Below are 17,511 nucleotides of genomic sequence, written 5' to 3'. Positions count from 1 at the left end.
CAACTGACACGTAAAATGAAGTCGCTCCTAAAGAAGATAAAAGGTAACGAGGGAAAGAACCTTAGGTCCATAACCCTATTTTTTTTTTTTTTTTTATAATCCTTAGGTCCATAACCGTTTATTAACAGGAAAACGTGCGTACGCTAGAAGTGACTTCGTTTAGAAAGAACCATATTTTCTTGTGAATGAGCTGGTCTATTTTTTCCCCTTGAATTTTATAAAGTATATTTGATTTATTCTTACATTGTAAATGTCTATGCTTTTCTTATAGTACAAACATGCTTGTGTATCTTAAGTATACCAATACAATCACACAACATACAGTTCAGCTTTTCCATCAATAAATAGGCTCATGAATTCTTCACCATCCACAGTTTCTTTCTCTATGAGGAGTTGAGCAAGCTTGTGAAGGATATCAACGTGAGTTGTGATTATCTGCTTTGCCCTAGAATAGGCTGTCTCTACCAGCTCCCTTACCTCTGCATCCACTATATCAGCAGTTGCCATGGAGTAATCTTTTTGCGTTGACATCTACAATTAAAATTATAGGTAATGGTGAGGCATTCAACTATGTACTAGAACAATGTTTTCTGTGCATTAAAATGTGAACTACTTGTGTCAAATAAATTGGGGTGTGCATAGTGCGGTTCGGTTTTCTATACCGAACTAAACCGGTTTTGAAAAATGATTTGGTTCTTAAACCGACTTGAAAAAATGTGGTACGATTTGGTTCGGTTTGGTTTGCGGTTCAATTCGGTTCATTTGGTTTTTCCACACTTCCAAAAGTGGGTATGGTTCGGTTCAGTTCAGTTTCGAATCGGTAAAGTGGTTTGATTCTTGAACCAAACCAATTTTGAAAAAACGGTTCAGTTCTTGAACAAGTTCAAAGAAAATGATTCAGTTCTTGGACCGGTTCACACCCCTACAAATAAGGACATAAATGAATATTAGGTCAGAGTGTAACATCCTACCTGTTGGCCCAAGAATGGATTTCCACCAGGTCCCCCAATGGCAATTTGTCCAATCTTTTTGCTGAACCCGAATCTCTCAACCATTTGCCTTGCCACCCGTGAAACTTGCATAAAGTCACTTGATGCACCAGTGGTGACATTTTCCTCGCCAAAAATGACCTCTTCAGCAACCCTGCATTGGCACAAGAGAGAAAAGGAATTTGTTACATAAGATTCAAAGCTAAAACTTGGGCTTTTGACATCTATAGGCTTATAGCCACTCCTTTAAATATATACAGCTATAATCAATTGTAATAATTAACAACAGTTTTTATAGCCAATCTACATCACTCTTGCACTATAGATTTATAGCAATGGTGATGCCAATAGTTAATAACGAAAATTACATTGAGAAGTGGTATAATTATGGTACTCAAAGATCAAAATCCAAAATCAGATAACAATATGCGTGTTTCCAGGGATTGCATGGTTCACTGACCTTCCACCTAGAGCAACTGCCATCTGATTTTCCAAGTAGCTTCTACTGTAAAGTCCAGACTCAAGTCTCTCTTCGCTGGGAGCAAAAAATGTGAGACCACCAGCTTGGCCTCGAGGAATAATTGATATTTTGGCTACAGGGTCATATTCAGGCATCAAAGCACCAACTAAAGCATGGCCAGCCTCTGAAATTAACAAGTAAAAAATGGTTAACGACCCACAAATTGACAGCAAGGAAACTTAGGTATATAACATATACCATGATAGGCTACTAATTTCTTCTTCTCTTCTGAGACGACCGCATTTTTCTTTTCAGGTCCAGCAATGATCCTTTCAAGCGCATCAGATATCTCATCCTTACTTATTTCCTTGAGGTCACGCCTGGCTGCAATAATAGCTGCTTCGTTCATCAGATTCTGGAGGTCAGCCCCCGTGAATCCCGGGGTTCTTCTGGCAATTTTTTCAAAGTCAACATCCTTAGCAAGTGCTTTCCCTCTGGAATGCACCTGACAGAGAAGGTAAGCTTATTAACTAAGATACAGAAATGAGAGTAACATACTCATCTAGACCCCAGCCCAGCAATTAAACTAAGATAAGGTATGTATTATAGTAATATCAATTATCAAAGACTGCACTATAACGTTCCAAAACAATACAAGTATCAAATTCATAAAGGAGAACATAAGGCATTTCCAATAGGAAAAACCCCAATGCACAAAGGCCTCCAACTTTGCGAGAGCAGGGATGAGGGTCTAACGCAGCTTTACCCTAATATTTTTGCAAATTTAGACTATTTCCTATGCTCAAAACCTTGACCTTCCACTCACAAAGGGAGCAACCTTAAAGGTTCGCGCTCATACATCATCACAATAAAATAAAATAAAATAAAAGACAAACCCCGATGCACAGAGCTCCCAAATTTGTGAGGGTCAATTATATGCAATCTTACCCATACAATTTTTGCAAAAGGCTACTTCCCATACTCGAATCAGTGACCTTTCGGTCACAAGAAATAACTTTACGCGGCTCTAAGACTCGCCCTCAATCATACATCATCACAATACAATATTTGAATTCATGACATGACATATTAGCTAACTTGATTCAAGAATTCGAGATTGGTGGTGACCTCACCTGAAGGATCTTAACTCTACCAGCAACATCAGGTCGATCAACAGTGACTTGCCTATCAAACCTGCCAGGCCTTAACAATGCAGAGTCAAGAACATCAGGTCTATTAGTTGCAGCCAAAACAATGACACCCGAATTACCAGAAAACCCATCCATCTCCGTCAGAAGCTGGTTAATAGTTTGTTCCCTCTCATCATTACCACCACCAAGACCAGCACCTCTCTGCCTTCCCACAGCATCAATTTCATCAATAAAAACAATGCACGGTGCCTTCGACTTAGCCTTCTCAAACAAATCCCTCACTCTCGAAGCACCAACCCCAACAAACAATTCCACAAACTCTGAAGCCGCACACGAAAAGAAAGGCACGCCAGCTTCACCGGCAACCGCTCTCGCCAAAAGGGTCTTCCCGGTACCCGGTGGCCCCACCAAAAGACACCCTTTTGGAATCTTAGCACCCAATGCAGTGTACTTATCTGGGTTCTTCAGAAAATCAACTACCTCTTGCAATTCAAGCTTCGCTTGGTCAGCACCCGCCACGTCAGCGAATGTTACACCCGTTTCCGGAACTTCTTGGAACCTGGACTTTGATCTCCCGAAATCCATCGGGCCTCCAAGCCCACCAGGCCCACCGGGCCCACCCTGGGCTCGCCGGAACAGCAAGAACAGCCCTGCGAACGCGAGCACCGGGAACAGCAAGTTTCCGATGAAACTGAACACCCCGTTACCCGAATCGCCTTCGGAAACCGAAATATCGACGCCGCTCATGGCCAGAATGTCGATGAGGTCAGGGTCGTTGGGGACGATGACGGTGGCTCGGCGGCCATCGACGGCGGAGAGTTGGAGGACAGAACCGTCTTTGCTGAACCTGACCCTCTCGACCTTGCCCTTCTTCACAGCGTTCAAAAACTCGCTGTAACGCCATTGGGCACCTTCGGGGAGATCGGAAGTGGACTGTGTCTTAGGGTTTGGTGCAGTGAGGAGAAGATTCTGAGAAAAGGGTGAAGAATTAGAATTAGAAGGGTTGGGTTGTTGCGTTTCAATTACCGTTGGAGGAGGGGTCACGTTATCTAAGGCCAAAGCTTGAGGTTGAGGTGTTAAACTCATAGAGGATAAGATTATGGCAGTTAAAGCAGGTGAGGGTTTCCATTGTTCTGAATTTGGCTCTGTCTTAGGCTGAAGCTTCTTGAAGATGTTTTTTTGAGCGTTTATAAACCTTGTTTTGTAAACAAATGGTGGCGATCTGGTTGCTTTCGGGGATAGGAGACCTTTGCTTCCAACAAAGTTCGAAGAAAGCAACACGTTTGTGGCGAAGGCCATGCTAATGCTACTCAAGTTAGTTACTTCGAGTTTCGAATTAAAATGTCGAGTAAATTATGTGAATGGAAGAAGGAGTGATAGATATACCAGTACCACATTACATTCGGGGAGTTTAATGTTAAAAATCCTAGATTTCGTTTTTTATTCGAAGGATGAAGCAACCTGCTTGAAGCTATGCCATAACTTGGGGTTGTGACTTGTGCGTATGTTTCATACACGTGGCCTGTACTTTATCCATCTGAGGAGCAAGGAAATATCGTAGGGGATTACGGAATGTACACGCCAACTCTCTTCCCCACGTGTTTATTGGTTGGGCCTCTTGTTGCGTTATCTGACAACAATATAGCCCATTCTCTAATTGATGGGTTTTCTCATTGTCATTGGGCCATAGGCCCATAGCTTCTACATCGTGTCCTCTCACCGAGTATTGTTGTCAGAGAAAAAATTGGTAGGCAATTAATGTGAAGATTGAATTAGTTGGAGTTCAATTAATAAAAGATTAAAAGGGTGATTAAGTTGAGATTCATAATGAGAATAAGTGAAAACACAGATTAGCACCAATTGGAAAATAGATCAGAACAACTAAGTGACGAAACTAGTCGATTTCTCATTTTTTAATAATTGTTCACACAATTGCTGTAGCAAAAGTTGTAACGATGCATATCATTTAACCAGAACACATTAGTTTGCTAGAGTTTTCCAATAATTTTGCATGTTTATTTCTGAGTTCCAATGTAACATATTCCTATCCAAATTATGAAATCATAAATCCCTTAAGTTTAAGTTCAAAGGTTGTATGATGTCAGTACATTCTTGTAGCTTATCAACTTAGTTAGATTTATGTTTAAATCCACTAACCATACCGTTTTATATAAGTCTAATATTGATTTCTTTCTAGAAACCAAAATGACAAAACCTTACAAGTATGCATGTGTGATGTCTAATACTAGCTGGGCATTTCAATCAGACCAATATAAAACAGTTTGAAATACATTTAGGCAACTGTCCATGTGTTCAATTATATCAAATGGATACTTTATCTTTTAATTCTATAATTTTAAATATCCTTTTTCACTACCAAAAATGCGGCATGTAGCCACATTGGTTTCACCACACATTAAAATATCATAAAAAAATCCCAAATTTACAACATTATTTAAAAAAGGGATTTATAAATCGTGTGTTGCTGCACCAAAAAAATTATTTGCAACTAAGACAATAAAGAAGAAAAAGAAAGTGAGATGAGAAAAGAAAAAAAAAATTGTGTTCCACACATCTTCATTGTCTCAGCTGCAAAAAAAAAAAAAAAAAAAAAAACGATGCAATAACATATGATTTATAAACCCCTTTAAAAATGTAGCAAAATCACCTATAAGCATCTTTTATGCAAACTTCATTTCTTAGGGATTTTCTTTCATCCCGCAGTATAACAATGATAAGTGTCAAAGACCCTATGATTTTAATATCAAATATAGTGTAAATAATAAATAATGAGGAAGGTTATACTTATAACTTTTTTTTTACAACCTCTTACAACCATATCTTAACACCGTTGATTTCCGACAATCAACGGTTATCATTTATTCTGAATTAATAATTAATTAATGAGTTTAATTTGCGAAAATAATAACCGTTGATTAGCGGAAATCAACGGTGTTAAGATATAATTGTAAGAGGTTGTAAAAAAAGATTGTAAGTATAACCTTCCTCGTAAATAATATAATTAAAAATATAGTATTAATTAATAAAATCTTAAAGTTTAGTAAAATGCCAACAAATAGATAAGATTCTAATCCTTTTATTGTTTCAGGTTGTTTCATACTAGGAATAACAAATTACTAACCTGATGAGGATGAGAAAGCAATTGGCACTGGCGAAAATATAAAAGAAAAATCAGAAAATAAAGATTTGAAAAAGATTCGGTCACGCTTGTAAGAACACGCACCGTTATTTAAGGAAATTAATTGATTAATTATGTGAAATTAGAAAATAATTTCATAATTGACCCTAATAATTGTTATGAGACATAAATAATTATAGTAATTGATTAATAATGCTGAAAGTCGCTTTTCGGACGGAAAGTGCAGATACCGGTTCTGTTACTAGGTATAAATACGTACCGACGAAGTATCCCGGAAAATTATAAAAAGTGTGTGTATGTCACTAAAATAATATATAGGACTGGTAAAACAAGTTTCAAGTTAAAATGATGAGAACTGGTGCCAGAACTGATACTGGTTACGGAAAAGCGCGTACCGGAAAGGTACTGCGAAAAATAAAATAAAAATATGATAAATCTTAGAAAAATGAGTAGGATCAGATTCCAAAGTTTGGGATTAAAATGCTAAGCGTAGCAATTAGCGCTAACACAATGCGATTAATCTTAATTTGAGATAAATAGCCAGGGCACAGACTTTTAGGTCAGATTTATCATTCTCTACGTGCCTCCTTTTTTAGTGTGTGCTCTCCATGGCTGGCCACCTCCATTTCCTTCATGAAATAGCCCAAGTTGTCACCTTTTTGCTTGGTTCTTCCATCTTTATCATGGTAAACACATAGTGGAGTGTTTTGTGAGTGAGGAGAGTGCATCATTTCTGAGTTTTGTCACTGCCTTGTGAGGTGTTGTGGGGCTGACCTTGTGGTTTGAGTGCGAGAGCCATTGTCATGGCATGGTGAGCTTCAAAGTGTGATCTTTGAAGAGAAAGAACCAACCTTTGTATGCCATTTTCGTTTCTCTATTAAGTCAGAGCCTTGGAGACTATTTGTGAGCTCCAAGAGCCTTCTTTTTCTGAGTTGTGAAGCCTTGGGTATGTTCTTGAACCTTTGATCATGAGTTTTATGCTTAAAGGTGGTGTCTTGGCATGTTTCATAAGATAAACAAGTAATCAATGTGATAGATAACCTAAATGAGTTTAAATATGCATGCTTTAACGTTTTAATGCGTTAAAAGATGAACCTTTGGAATGATATCTCGCGAAATGCGGAAACTGCATTCTGTCGCGAGATATCCGGATATGGATATCCGGATATGATATTTGGATATTCAGTAAGGGTGTGCACGTGTGTGTGAGACTTTCATTGTCACCGGTGTTGTTCGGGCACTCGGAGTGAGGAAGCTGAGCCCGCGATTCATTGGGCCATACCAGTTACGTGGTAGAGTAGGACCTGTTGCCTACCGGTTTGCCTTACCTCCGAACTTGGCCAACACCCACGACGTGTTTCACGTGTCTCAACTTCGCAAGTTTGTAGCGGATCCTTCGCACGTGGTACAACTCGATGTTGTAGAGGTTCAGGAGAACTTGAAAACCCCCGTTGAACCACTTAAGATTCTCGATCATGGCGAGAAGCAACAGAGGAGCAAGATCATTTCGATGGTCAAAGTACGATGAACGAGAAAAATCCCCAAAGGGTAATTCTGGGAGCGAGAGGACGAGCTTCTCCGACAGTATCCCGAGCTTCGAGACAGGTATGTTTTCTGATTTTGAGGGCAAAATCCTAAAAAGGTGGGGTGAATGTAAGAACCTGCACCGTTATTTAAGGAAATTAATTGGTTAATTATGTGAAATTAGGAAATAATTCCATAATTGACCCTAATAATTGTTATGAGACTTAAATAATTATGGTAATTGATTAATAATGCTGAAAGTCGCTTTTCGGACGAAAAGTGCAGATACTGGTTCTGCTACTCGGTATAAATGCGTACCGACGAAGTATTCTGGAAAATTATAAAAAGTGTGTATATGTCATTAGAATAATATATAGGTCTGGTAAAACAAGTTTCAAGTTAAAATGATGAGAACTGGTGCCAGAACTGATACTGGCTATGGAAAAGCGCGTACCGGAAAGGTGCTGCGAAAAATAAATAAAAATATGATAAATCTTAGAAAAATGAGTAGGATCAGATTCCAAAGTTTGGGATTAAAATGCTAAGCGTAGCAATTAGCGCTAATATAGTGCGATTAATCTTAATTCGGGTATAAATATCCATGGCACAGATTTTTAGGTCAGATTTATCATTCTCTACGTGCCTCCTTTCTGAGCGTGTGCTCTCCATGGCTGGCCACCTCCATTTCCTTCATGAAATAGCCCAAGTTGTCACCTTTTTCTTGGTTCTTCCCTCTTTATCATGGTAAACACATAGTGGAGTGTTTTGTGAGTGAGAAGAGTGCATCATTTCCGAGTTTTGTCACTGCCTTGTGAGGTGTTGAGGGGCTGACCTTGTGGTTTGAGTGCGAGAGCCATTGTCATGGCATGGTGAGCTTCAAAGTGTGATCTTTGAAGAGAAAGAACCAACATTTGTATGCCATTTTCGTTTCTCTATGAAGTCAGAGCCTTGGAGACTGTTTGTGAGCTCCAAGAGCCTTCTTTTCTGAGTTGTGAAGCCTTGGGTATGTTCTTGAACCTTTGATCATGAGCTTTATGCTTAAAGGTGGTGTCTTGGCATGTTTAATAAGACAAACAAGTAATCAATGTGATAGATAACCTAAATGAGTTTAAATATGCATGCTTTAAGGTTTTAATGGGTTAAAAGATGAACCTTTGGAGTGATATCTCGCGAAATGCATAAACTGCATTCTATCGCGAAATATCTGGATATAGATATCCGGATACGATATCCAGATATGGGTTATCCGGATATGCCCCCGATAAATATCCGGATATTCTGAGTTTTCGAAGAACAATAGCGTACTGTTCATACAGAACTGAGTTGTGGGTTTGTGAACCTTAGTTTGGTGAGTTGAACTTCTGTAATAATTAACTAAGTCAGAACCTAAGTGTTTAGGGGCTTAAGGCTTTGTGAGAAGCCTAAAGTCATGAAACGTAAGGAAAGGCGTAGTCTTTATGTTATATGCTTGTAGAGTATGAATGTTGATATTGTTTTGGTCCAAACAGATTGTGATCTCGCTGTTTGTGGACTTTGAGCTGGTGTGGACCTTGTTTTGGATAGTTAGCTTGCGAGGTAAGCTTTTGTGTCCTCGGTTTAGCAATTGTTTGGTTCCACCATTTCCCATGGGGGGATGGTTGTATGCATGATGTGTTTTCATGTACTGTTTTATTGAAATGCTAATGAGCTGTTAAGTGCAATTGCTTATGATATGTATTGTGTTGTTACGCCTATAGGAGGCCAATGGGCGGTCCTGTGGGTGGATGCAGCGAATGCCTAGTACCGTGTGGGTTTAGATGGATTCCTACACTTCTCTGATCAGTAGAATTGTTATAACACACATGACATGATTATCTGCTACATTGCACTATTTTGAGAACTTATACTGTTAACCGCTTTTGAAACTTATATTGCACATGTAAGTGAGCTTGGGGTGGAAGATCCTTGAGGACCCCTTGTCTTACTGAGATTTCTTGTTTAGAGATCTCACCCCACGTTTGGGGCGCTTATTTCAGGTAGCTTGGGGGCTGATGCCTCTGGCGGCAAGAGGTCGGAGCTTAGTTGATGATATTACTATTTATATGCTGACATGGTTGGATGCTGGATTTATGTGCTGATGTTATGTCTTTAGCTTGCTTTTATTATGTTGCTGCTGTTGAGACTGTTGTTGGGCTTGTGCCTTATTTGGGTGAGCATGAGGTTTGTCCATGCCACTTTGATTTCTGTTATGTCTTAGTTTAACTGAGTGGTATAAACTATCAGGGTTGTCCGGTCTACGTGTTGTAATTCTGTGACTAGAGACATATTTATGTATTTAATTAATGAGGTATTTCAGTTAGTCGTCTTTTGCAATTTACATACAGGCAATGTTTTATTAACTGATTAAGTAAGCAAGTTGGTAATGATTAATGACATCATAATTGAAAAGAAAAAGATATTCTGAATTTTTAATTAAGCGTGGCTTAATACGATGACATGTTAACAAACCGGGTTAACACAGGATGTTACAACGCTCGCTATCTTGCTCGCCTTCAGCGAGCAAATGAGCGAGAAGCATAATCAAGCTCGCTCTGATGCTCGCTTCAGCAAGTGAGCGAGGATAGGAAAATTGCTCGCTATGCAGCTCGCTTCAGCGAGCTCCTCAGTGAGCTGGCCCAAAAATAAAGGCCCAGTTTTAAGCCTTTAAATAAAACGCGAAGAAGGCTATGAAGGAGGAACGGTCAAAGCTTCACCGTGGAGGCCGGGTTTTATATTTCTTTTATGAATTATATTTTCTTTTCACCTATTGTTCTTGTTTTTTTTTACTATGTCAGGCTAATTTTCTTTAACTAGTTAGGGCACGACGGAACCATGGGTTCTTAAATGTTGTTTGCTTTTCTTATGATTTATGTTCTTGATTTACAGTTATGTAATCGATCTATTATTTATGCTTAGTTTTATTTATGACTCGATCACTCATAGATAAATATATGAGTTGTGCATGACAATAAGGATGTTGGTGTATGATTCTGATTGGTTGATTGCTGGAATTTATATGATCTCGGAATAGACTTATGAATTCTATAACCGTATGTTCTGGCGTTAATGCTTACTTTCTGAAAAAGTACTAAGGGATTAGGCTTTTGAGTAAAGGATTGGAATACCAAGGAATTAGGGTCTAATCAAACATAGAAAGAACTTTTAATAACTGAATCTTGAATGTGATTATAAGAATAAGTAAACTAGTTTGGAAATCATTGGGGAAGTTAAGTCCTAGCTACATCTTTTATAAAAACTTAGATCCAATTTTCTAGCATTTATTAATTCTGAATTTAATTTCTTGAATAGTGAAAACTAAAAATAAGTAGTTTAAAATTCTGTTTAAATTAAATTAAAATATTCTCAAATCAACATTTCACGATCGATCCAACTTTAGTTAAATAGATAAATTAGTGCTTGGTCATCAGTCCTTGTGGGATCGATAACTTATTCTTATCACTTTATTACTTGTACGACCGGTGCACTTGCCGAAGTTGCAACAAACAACATGCAAAGGCTTTGTTGCATCTAGATTCATTTCTCCTAAATTTTTTCTGTCTCTCTCTCTCTCTCTCTCTCTTTACAAATTCCACACAAGATAAGAAACCTTGTCACTGCAATCACCATTATCAAGCTAGCTAGGGTTCATTCCACATACTGTCCAAATAATCTAATGACGTCCAAAGGCTTCACCATAAGAACCCTATGTTTGGGAAACTCGAGGAGTCCAAAAATAAGGTTCTTCTTTAATAATTTGAATTTGAATTTGAATTTCAATATAAGTGCATAACTAATTTCATTATTCATTTTACAACTTGAAATTTTCATTTATGTTATTTGGTATATGAGGTATGATTTCAGGTATGTTATCCCTATGCGCGTGCACTTGATTTTCGAATTTGTGTAGGGTTTTTTTTTGGTTTCAAATATGTTTCAAGTGCAATTCCAAGAACTTAACTTGGGCATTGGGGGATTTTCGTCTGCAATCTGCATCATCACTATCTCAGTGTGCACATTAGCTTCGCGAGGCAATTTGTTGGCTGATACTATTTAAATAGTAGATTTGGTTGTTGATTTTCTATGCGCTAAGTGTATTAGGAGTGCCATGTGATTCAGTTATGAGGACATAATTTGTATTAAAAATCAAATTTTGTCTAAGGTTGACAAAAGCTGCATTTTGTATTTTTCTTTATGTTTATGTGTACATGCCGATACGTCATAAACTTGTGAGGTAGAAGCCACTTCTCATATATCATTGACTTGTACTAATATATTTCCTCAATCCCGCCAAAGTTGTGGCCTACATGGTCAAGGTTAGTATATCTGTGTATTAAGGAGAATGAAGAGAAAAGGTAGAGATGGCAAGCCATCTGTTGGCCCGGTATACTGCAACCTCATCTCCAAAAATGAATTTCCTCCACTGGATCATGATTTAAGCACTTCTTGGGATATTTTCAGGTTGATTAGTAAATAATAATTTGCATAATGAGTTCTTAGGAGACTTATAATGTTGACCTTTTCTGTGATGATTGCAACGTGTCTGTCAAAAAACATCCTCCAAATTGTATGCTAGGATGGAGTAAATTTGTTGAATGAAATGTATTTTATGGCAATTCATTTTATTATGTTTACATGGAAGATAAGGGATTTGATTTTTTTCATGTTTATAGATAAGACCATATGTCTGGAAGACATATAAGGAAGTTTATGATGAAATTCTGTATATTGGCTTTGCTTTATGAGCATCTAGTGCTGAACCTGTAAGTGCTTGAATGAGACTTTTGTTATTATTTTTACGTAAAGTTCACTGGTATTCTTTAAAGAAAATCTTCTCAGTTTCAATTGTGGTAATCCTATAGCAGGGCTCTCAAATTGGAATTTATGGATCTAACAGCCCTCAATGGAGGTTTACCACTTTGCCGCTTCCGTATCCATTGTGTTCCCAAAGTTTTCACTACTTGTTCCTTCTACATTCCTTTTTTTTTGAAATACAATGAAAACTAAAGCAGCATCAAAAAAAGCCCTATACTGGGCACAATCTTGGGAGACTAACTCCCTTCAAGTCATTACGAAGCAATTCCAAACAAGCCGTTGGAGGGACATCCAGCACAATCAGCTGTCCATCCTGATGAGGTGCATGAGTAGCAAGCCAATCAGCAACAAAATTGCCTTCTCTATAAGTATGACTAAGCTGAATAATCCAATCAGCAACAAAATTGCCTTCCAAAGCCACCTTGGAGTCACCCTCCACAAAGACTCTCCTAAATCCCTTATGCCAAGCCAGCTCCATACCTGTCAAGAACCCCCAAATTTTCGCTGAAGTAGAAGTACCACTCCCAAGGAATTTTGTAAAACCAGTTAACCAGTTCCCAGCAGCATCCCTTATGACTCCACCACATGCAGTCCTTTGCCCACTGTCTATGCTGGAACCATCCATATTAAGTTTAACATAACCCTCAGAGGGAAAATTCCAGTGAATAAGACGTTCCTCTCTTCTAAGCTCCTGATGACCAATCTTAATAAGGGTTTCATTAGCCAATTGAATATTACCACAAGTATAGGTAATGCGCCTAATGAGACCATACTTCGAGGTGCTAGTTTGATCAAAGATTGCCTTATTTCTTTCCCCCCACAAACACCAAGCTATCACCCCAAAATACAAAGGCCAAGTTCGATCAGTTTGAAACGGACCTTTTAATCCTAGATTTGTCTGAATCCATAGGTGAAGATCCATGGAGAAAAAGTCACTACGGTTATCAGAAGGAACCCAATGCTCCCATAATTCCCTGGCACCAGGACAATCTCTAATGGCATGTAAACTATCCTCAAGATTATAATGACATCTCAGACACCCTGCATCTGTAGCCATGTGACGATGCACTCTACGAACATTAGTTAAAAGAGAACCTCTGTAGAGAAGCCATAAGAATTGTCTAATACGTTCAGGACCAGGCCAAGCCCAAATTACCTTCCAAATCCTATCCTGATGATAATGCGAGGTACCCATGAGATAGTTATAAGCTGATTTCACTGAAAAAACCCCATCTTGGCTACCTGCCCAAATAACACGGTCCGGAGAAGGATCCACTGTAGGAGGGAGCACACTATGAATCTTGTCTAATACTGAAGTAGGAAGAAGGTGCTGAAATAAAGGCCAGTCCAAATTACCATAACAAGTTACAAATTAAGACGTAGACCAATGAGTCATAATAGGAGGAATAGGTTGAACGGCCAGAGAAACAAGTTGAGGACATCCTGGCACCCATGAATCCATCCAAAAAGACGTATGAACCCCATCCCCTAAAATGATACGAGAATTCTCTAGAGTTTGAGGCCAATACTTAACAATAGCCTTCCATAAACCAGAATCATTTGCGGAAGCCGAGATACTTGGAATGAGCCTTTCCTCCACCTTATACTTGCTACGAAGGACCCGATCCAATAACGAATTACGATCAGTCATGATTCGGTGACCTAGCTTCATGATAAAAGCCATATTATTCTCTTTAATTTTACGAAAACCAAGTCCCCCTACATTCTTCGGCAAACAGACCGTCTCCCAAGAAACCAGGTGAGCTTTCCTTCGTTCAGAAGTTGATCCCCAAATGAAATTCCTAGTTACACTCTCAATACGATCACACGTACCACTAGGAATAATACAAGTTTGCATAGGATATTGAGGAATTGCAGTAAGAACTGACCTAGCCAAAGTTGATCTTCCTGCCAATGAAAGAGTACGTTGATTCTAGGCATTTAAACGAGCTTGCATCCGATTTAAGATATTGCCAAACGTACTCTTTGTAACACGACTATGACGAAGAGGAATACCCAAGTATTTACCCAAGTCATTTGTAGGAGAGTAGCCCATCAACTGGCTTAGATTCTGCACTCGGGTATGATTAACATTTCTGGAGAAGAAGACTTTTGTTTTTTCCTTGCTAACCTTCTCACCAGAGCACATGCAAAAACAATCAAGAATCTTATTAATAATAACAGCTTGCCCTTCTGTGGCTTCTGTAAAGAGCAGAAGATCATCTGTAAAAAATAGATGGGAAAGCAGTGGTCCCCTTCTATTCAATCTGATAGGCTTCCAAACGTCCTCTTGAACTGCTACATTAATCAAATGAGCAAGTCTTTCCATGCAAAGGATGAAAAGATAAGGAGACAAAGGATCTCCCTGACGAAGACCTTGATTAGGAGAAAATTCTGTCGTAGTCGATCCATTCCATAACAAATTCATTGTACATGACGAGACACAACACATAATCAGAGAAATAATATTCTCAGGCAAACCAACATCCACAAGCGTGTCTTTCAGAAACTCCCAAGAAATCTTGTCATAAGCCTTTTCTAAATCAACTTTGACAGTCATCCAACCCTTACCTCCTCTCTTTTTATTCATGGAATGGATGATTTCCTGAGCCACAATGATATTATCCGCTCCTTGTCTACCCTTAATAAAACCACATTGATTAGGCATAACCAAGTGAGCCATATGAAATTTCAGCCTATTAGCCACAATCTTAGTTACAGTCTTGTAAATAACATTACAAAGGCTAATAGGTCTGAAATCTTTAAGTAATTCAGGCACATCAATCTTAGGAATCAGACAAATCAAAGTTTGGTTAACCTCTTTGATATTATCCGGATGAAGGAACACACCTTTCACAAAAGAGATAACTGACTCACCCACCTTATCCCACTGAGATTGAAAGAAAAGAGCATTAAGCCCATCCTTCCCAGGCGACTTGTATGGACCAAAAGAGAAGACTACATCTCTGATCTCCTTACTGTTTGGCATAATACTCATCGTGTCTAAAGCATGCGCTTCAATAACTGGAAAAAAGCCACGAACTGGAAAAGCCGGTTTAGGTAATGGATCTTTTGTGTACAGATTTTCAAAGAAAGAAACAGCCATTTCCATTAAAACCTATTGATCACCAATCCAAACTCCCTCCGAGTTTTTCAACGTATCTATGTGATTCCTCCTACGTCTGGCAACCGTCACAAAATGAAAGAAACACGAGTTCCTATCTCCAAGAGCAAACCAATTCAATTTCGATCTTTGAAACCAAGTAATTTCCTCTTGAAGATAAATCTTGTCTAGTTCCCTCCATAGATCCTTTTGCAACATCTCAAGGCTATGACTGTACTGATAACTAAGACATCTATCAATACCTCTAATCCTTGCATGCAAATCATTCTTTCTTTTCAGAGCAATCCTATAAACATTTCTATGCCATTCCGAAGCATTAATCCGAAATGTCTCCATAGCATGCATCCAGTTTACATTGTTTGACCAACATCCATTAACCACCTCATGAAAAGTGCTCTCTGTTAACCAGGACGCTAGAAAAACGGAAAGGACGCTCCCCTCTCGGATAAACAGCAGGTTGACCTTCCCATAATAACACTGGTCGATGATCTGAGCCAAAGAAAGGCAAGTTGAAAGCCACATGGTTAGGGAAAACCAAGTTCCAATTATCATTAGCGCAAACCCTATCAAGACGTTCCTGAAGATTTCTTCTTTGCCAAGTGAAAATAGGACCTTGATTGCCAATGTCAGACAAGCTACATTCATCTAAACAATCACGAAATTCCCTCATGCTATTCCAGTTATGCCCATTACCACCTAGCTTCTCATACTCATACAAATAAGTGTTAAAATCACCTGCTATCCCCCAAGCTGCATTCCTCATGGACTGATCAAACAGTGAAGACAAAATTTCCCACAGCTGAATACGTTCATGTCTTCGCGGACTTGCATAAATAAAAGTCATGAACTCCTCTATATTTTCTTTTACCCAACAAATTTTAGTATGGACAAGTTGGTGATGAGAAAAAAGAACATCCACTGAAACTTCATCAGTGTTCCAAAGCACCCAAATACCGCCAGAAAAACCAACAGCATCACGATGAAAGTGACCAGAAAAGCCAAGACGCCAAATAGCTCTATCCGCCATAACACCACTCAATCTGGTTTCTAACAAAGCCATAACTTTAATACTGTATCTATGAGAAAGATCCCGAATTAGAGGCGGAAAACTCCTTTTCCCAGCCCCTCTACAATTCCAGGTCAAAATATTCATAAAAACAATCTTAAATTTATCCGAACAGAAACCGGCCCTAAGAAAGAGCATTGGTATAGACCGAAGTCGCACCCAAAACGTCCAAATTATCCAAAGGGATAGAATCCTTGTGAGTTTGATAAAAATTCCTCATTAACGTAAGAGCATCTGGTGGTCTTCCATGTTTACCTCCATTATCCAAGCCACTAGAAGAAGGAATAGTCTCTTGCTGATCATTAACCACATGAGACGTCTTCCTCTGGAATTTAGATAAAGAAGGGTGCAAGACAATTTTTCTATCTTGGAAATCCTCCGACATATTCTTCTGAGAATCAAGTTTAAAATTTTTCGTTTGAGATTCTGCACCTTTTGAAGCATTTAATCTGCCTTTGCTAATATTAGCATTCTGGACCAGCTGATGAACTTTAGCAGATAATGCAGTTGCTTTCTTCTTTAGGTTCTCTTTGAATTTTACTCCTAGACTTTGGACCTCTTTTCTCGAATTGCCCGCGGATAGGTTAGCAGATGGAGAAACTGTTTCCATTTGAATATCCTTTTTCACCAACGGTCCTTCATTATGAGCAATTAATTCCCCATGATTAATTCGTGTCAGACCAGATTCAATGCTGATTGAATCAATCACTGGAGAATCGGAAATAATTAAAATATTATTATCCTTTTGAGCCAACTCAGCAATAGCTTGAAATCTTGAACCTGATTGAATGACCTGTCTGTGATTAGGATGAGAATTGGAAACTGCCTTATTACGTAACGCTGCATTATTAACAACGCCAACTTGTCTCCTACCCGATGGTAATGATTCCTCCTTTGATTGTGCTATGCTCCTTGATTCCTCCTTTGATTGTGCTATGCTCCTTGATCGACGGTTACGCACCAGCATCCAATTCCCAAACGGTTCCTCCTTCGCCGGAACAGAATCTTTTTCCGGCTGCTTATGCACCACCGAGTCAGAAACTTCAGGAGAATAAGTCGTAATATCTTGTTGAAGATTACTATGGGAACACTGATCCCGTCTATGCCCATACTTTCCACAAGCAAAACAAACTAAGTGGAGACCCTCATATCCAACATGTAAGATACGATCAGCAATCCATAATTTGGACAAAAAGCCTTTCCTAAG

General features: G+C 38.8%; 1 protein-coding gene across 1 annotated transcript; it reads right to left on the bottom strand.

Moving 5' to 3' along the window:
• Window positions 1-185: 185 nt before the first annotated feature.
• LOC133292519 (ATP-dependent zinc metalloprotease FTSH, chloroplastic-like) lies at window positions 186-4,098 on the bottom strand. Its single transcript, XM_061490935.1, has 5 exons — window positions 2,583-4,098; window positions 1,708-1,954; window positions 1,450-1,633; window positions 972-1,143; window positions 186-531 (listed from the first exon to the last, which is right to left on the bottom strand). Exons 1-5 carry the CDS (start codon window positions 3,897-3,899, stop codon window positions 310-312), a joined length of 2,142 nt encoding a protein of 713 aa, XP_061346919.1. The 5' UTR covers window positions 3,900-4,098; the 3' UTR covers window positions 186-309.
• Between the last annotated feature and the right edge of the window lie 13,413 nt (window positions 4,099-17,511).

Source organism: Gastrolobium bilobum, unplaced genomic scaffold, assembly GCF_033153095.1.
Source record: "Gastrolobium bilobum isolate Gb01-03AN ecotype WA unplaced genomic scaffold, APGP_CSIRO_Gbil_v1 utg7851, whole genome shotgun sequence".
Classification (NCBI taxonomy): Eukaryota; Viridiplantae; Streptophyta; class Magnoliopsida; order Fabales; family Fabaceae; genus Gastrolobium; species Gastrolobium bilobum.
This window is presented reverse-complemented; position numbering and strand designations above follow the sequence as displayed.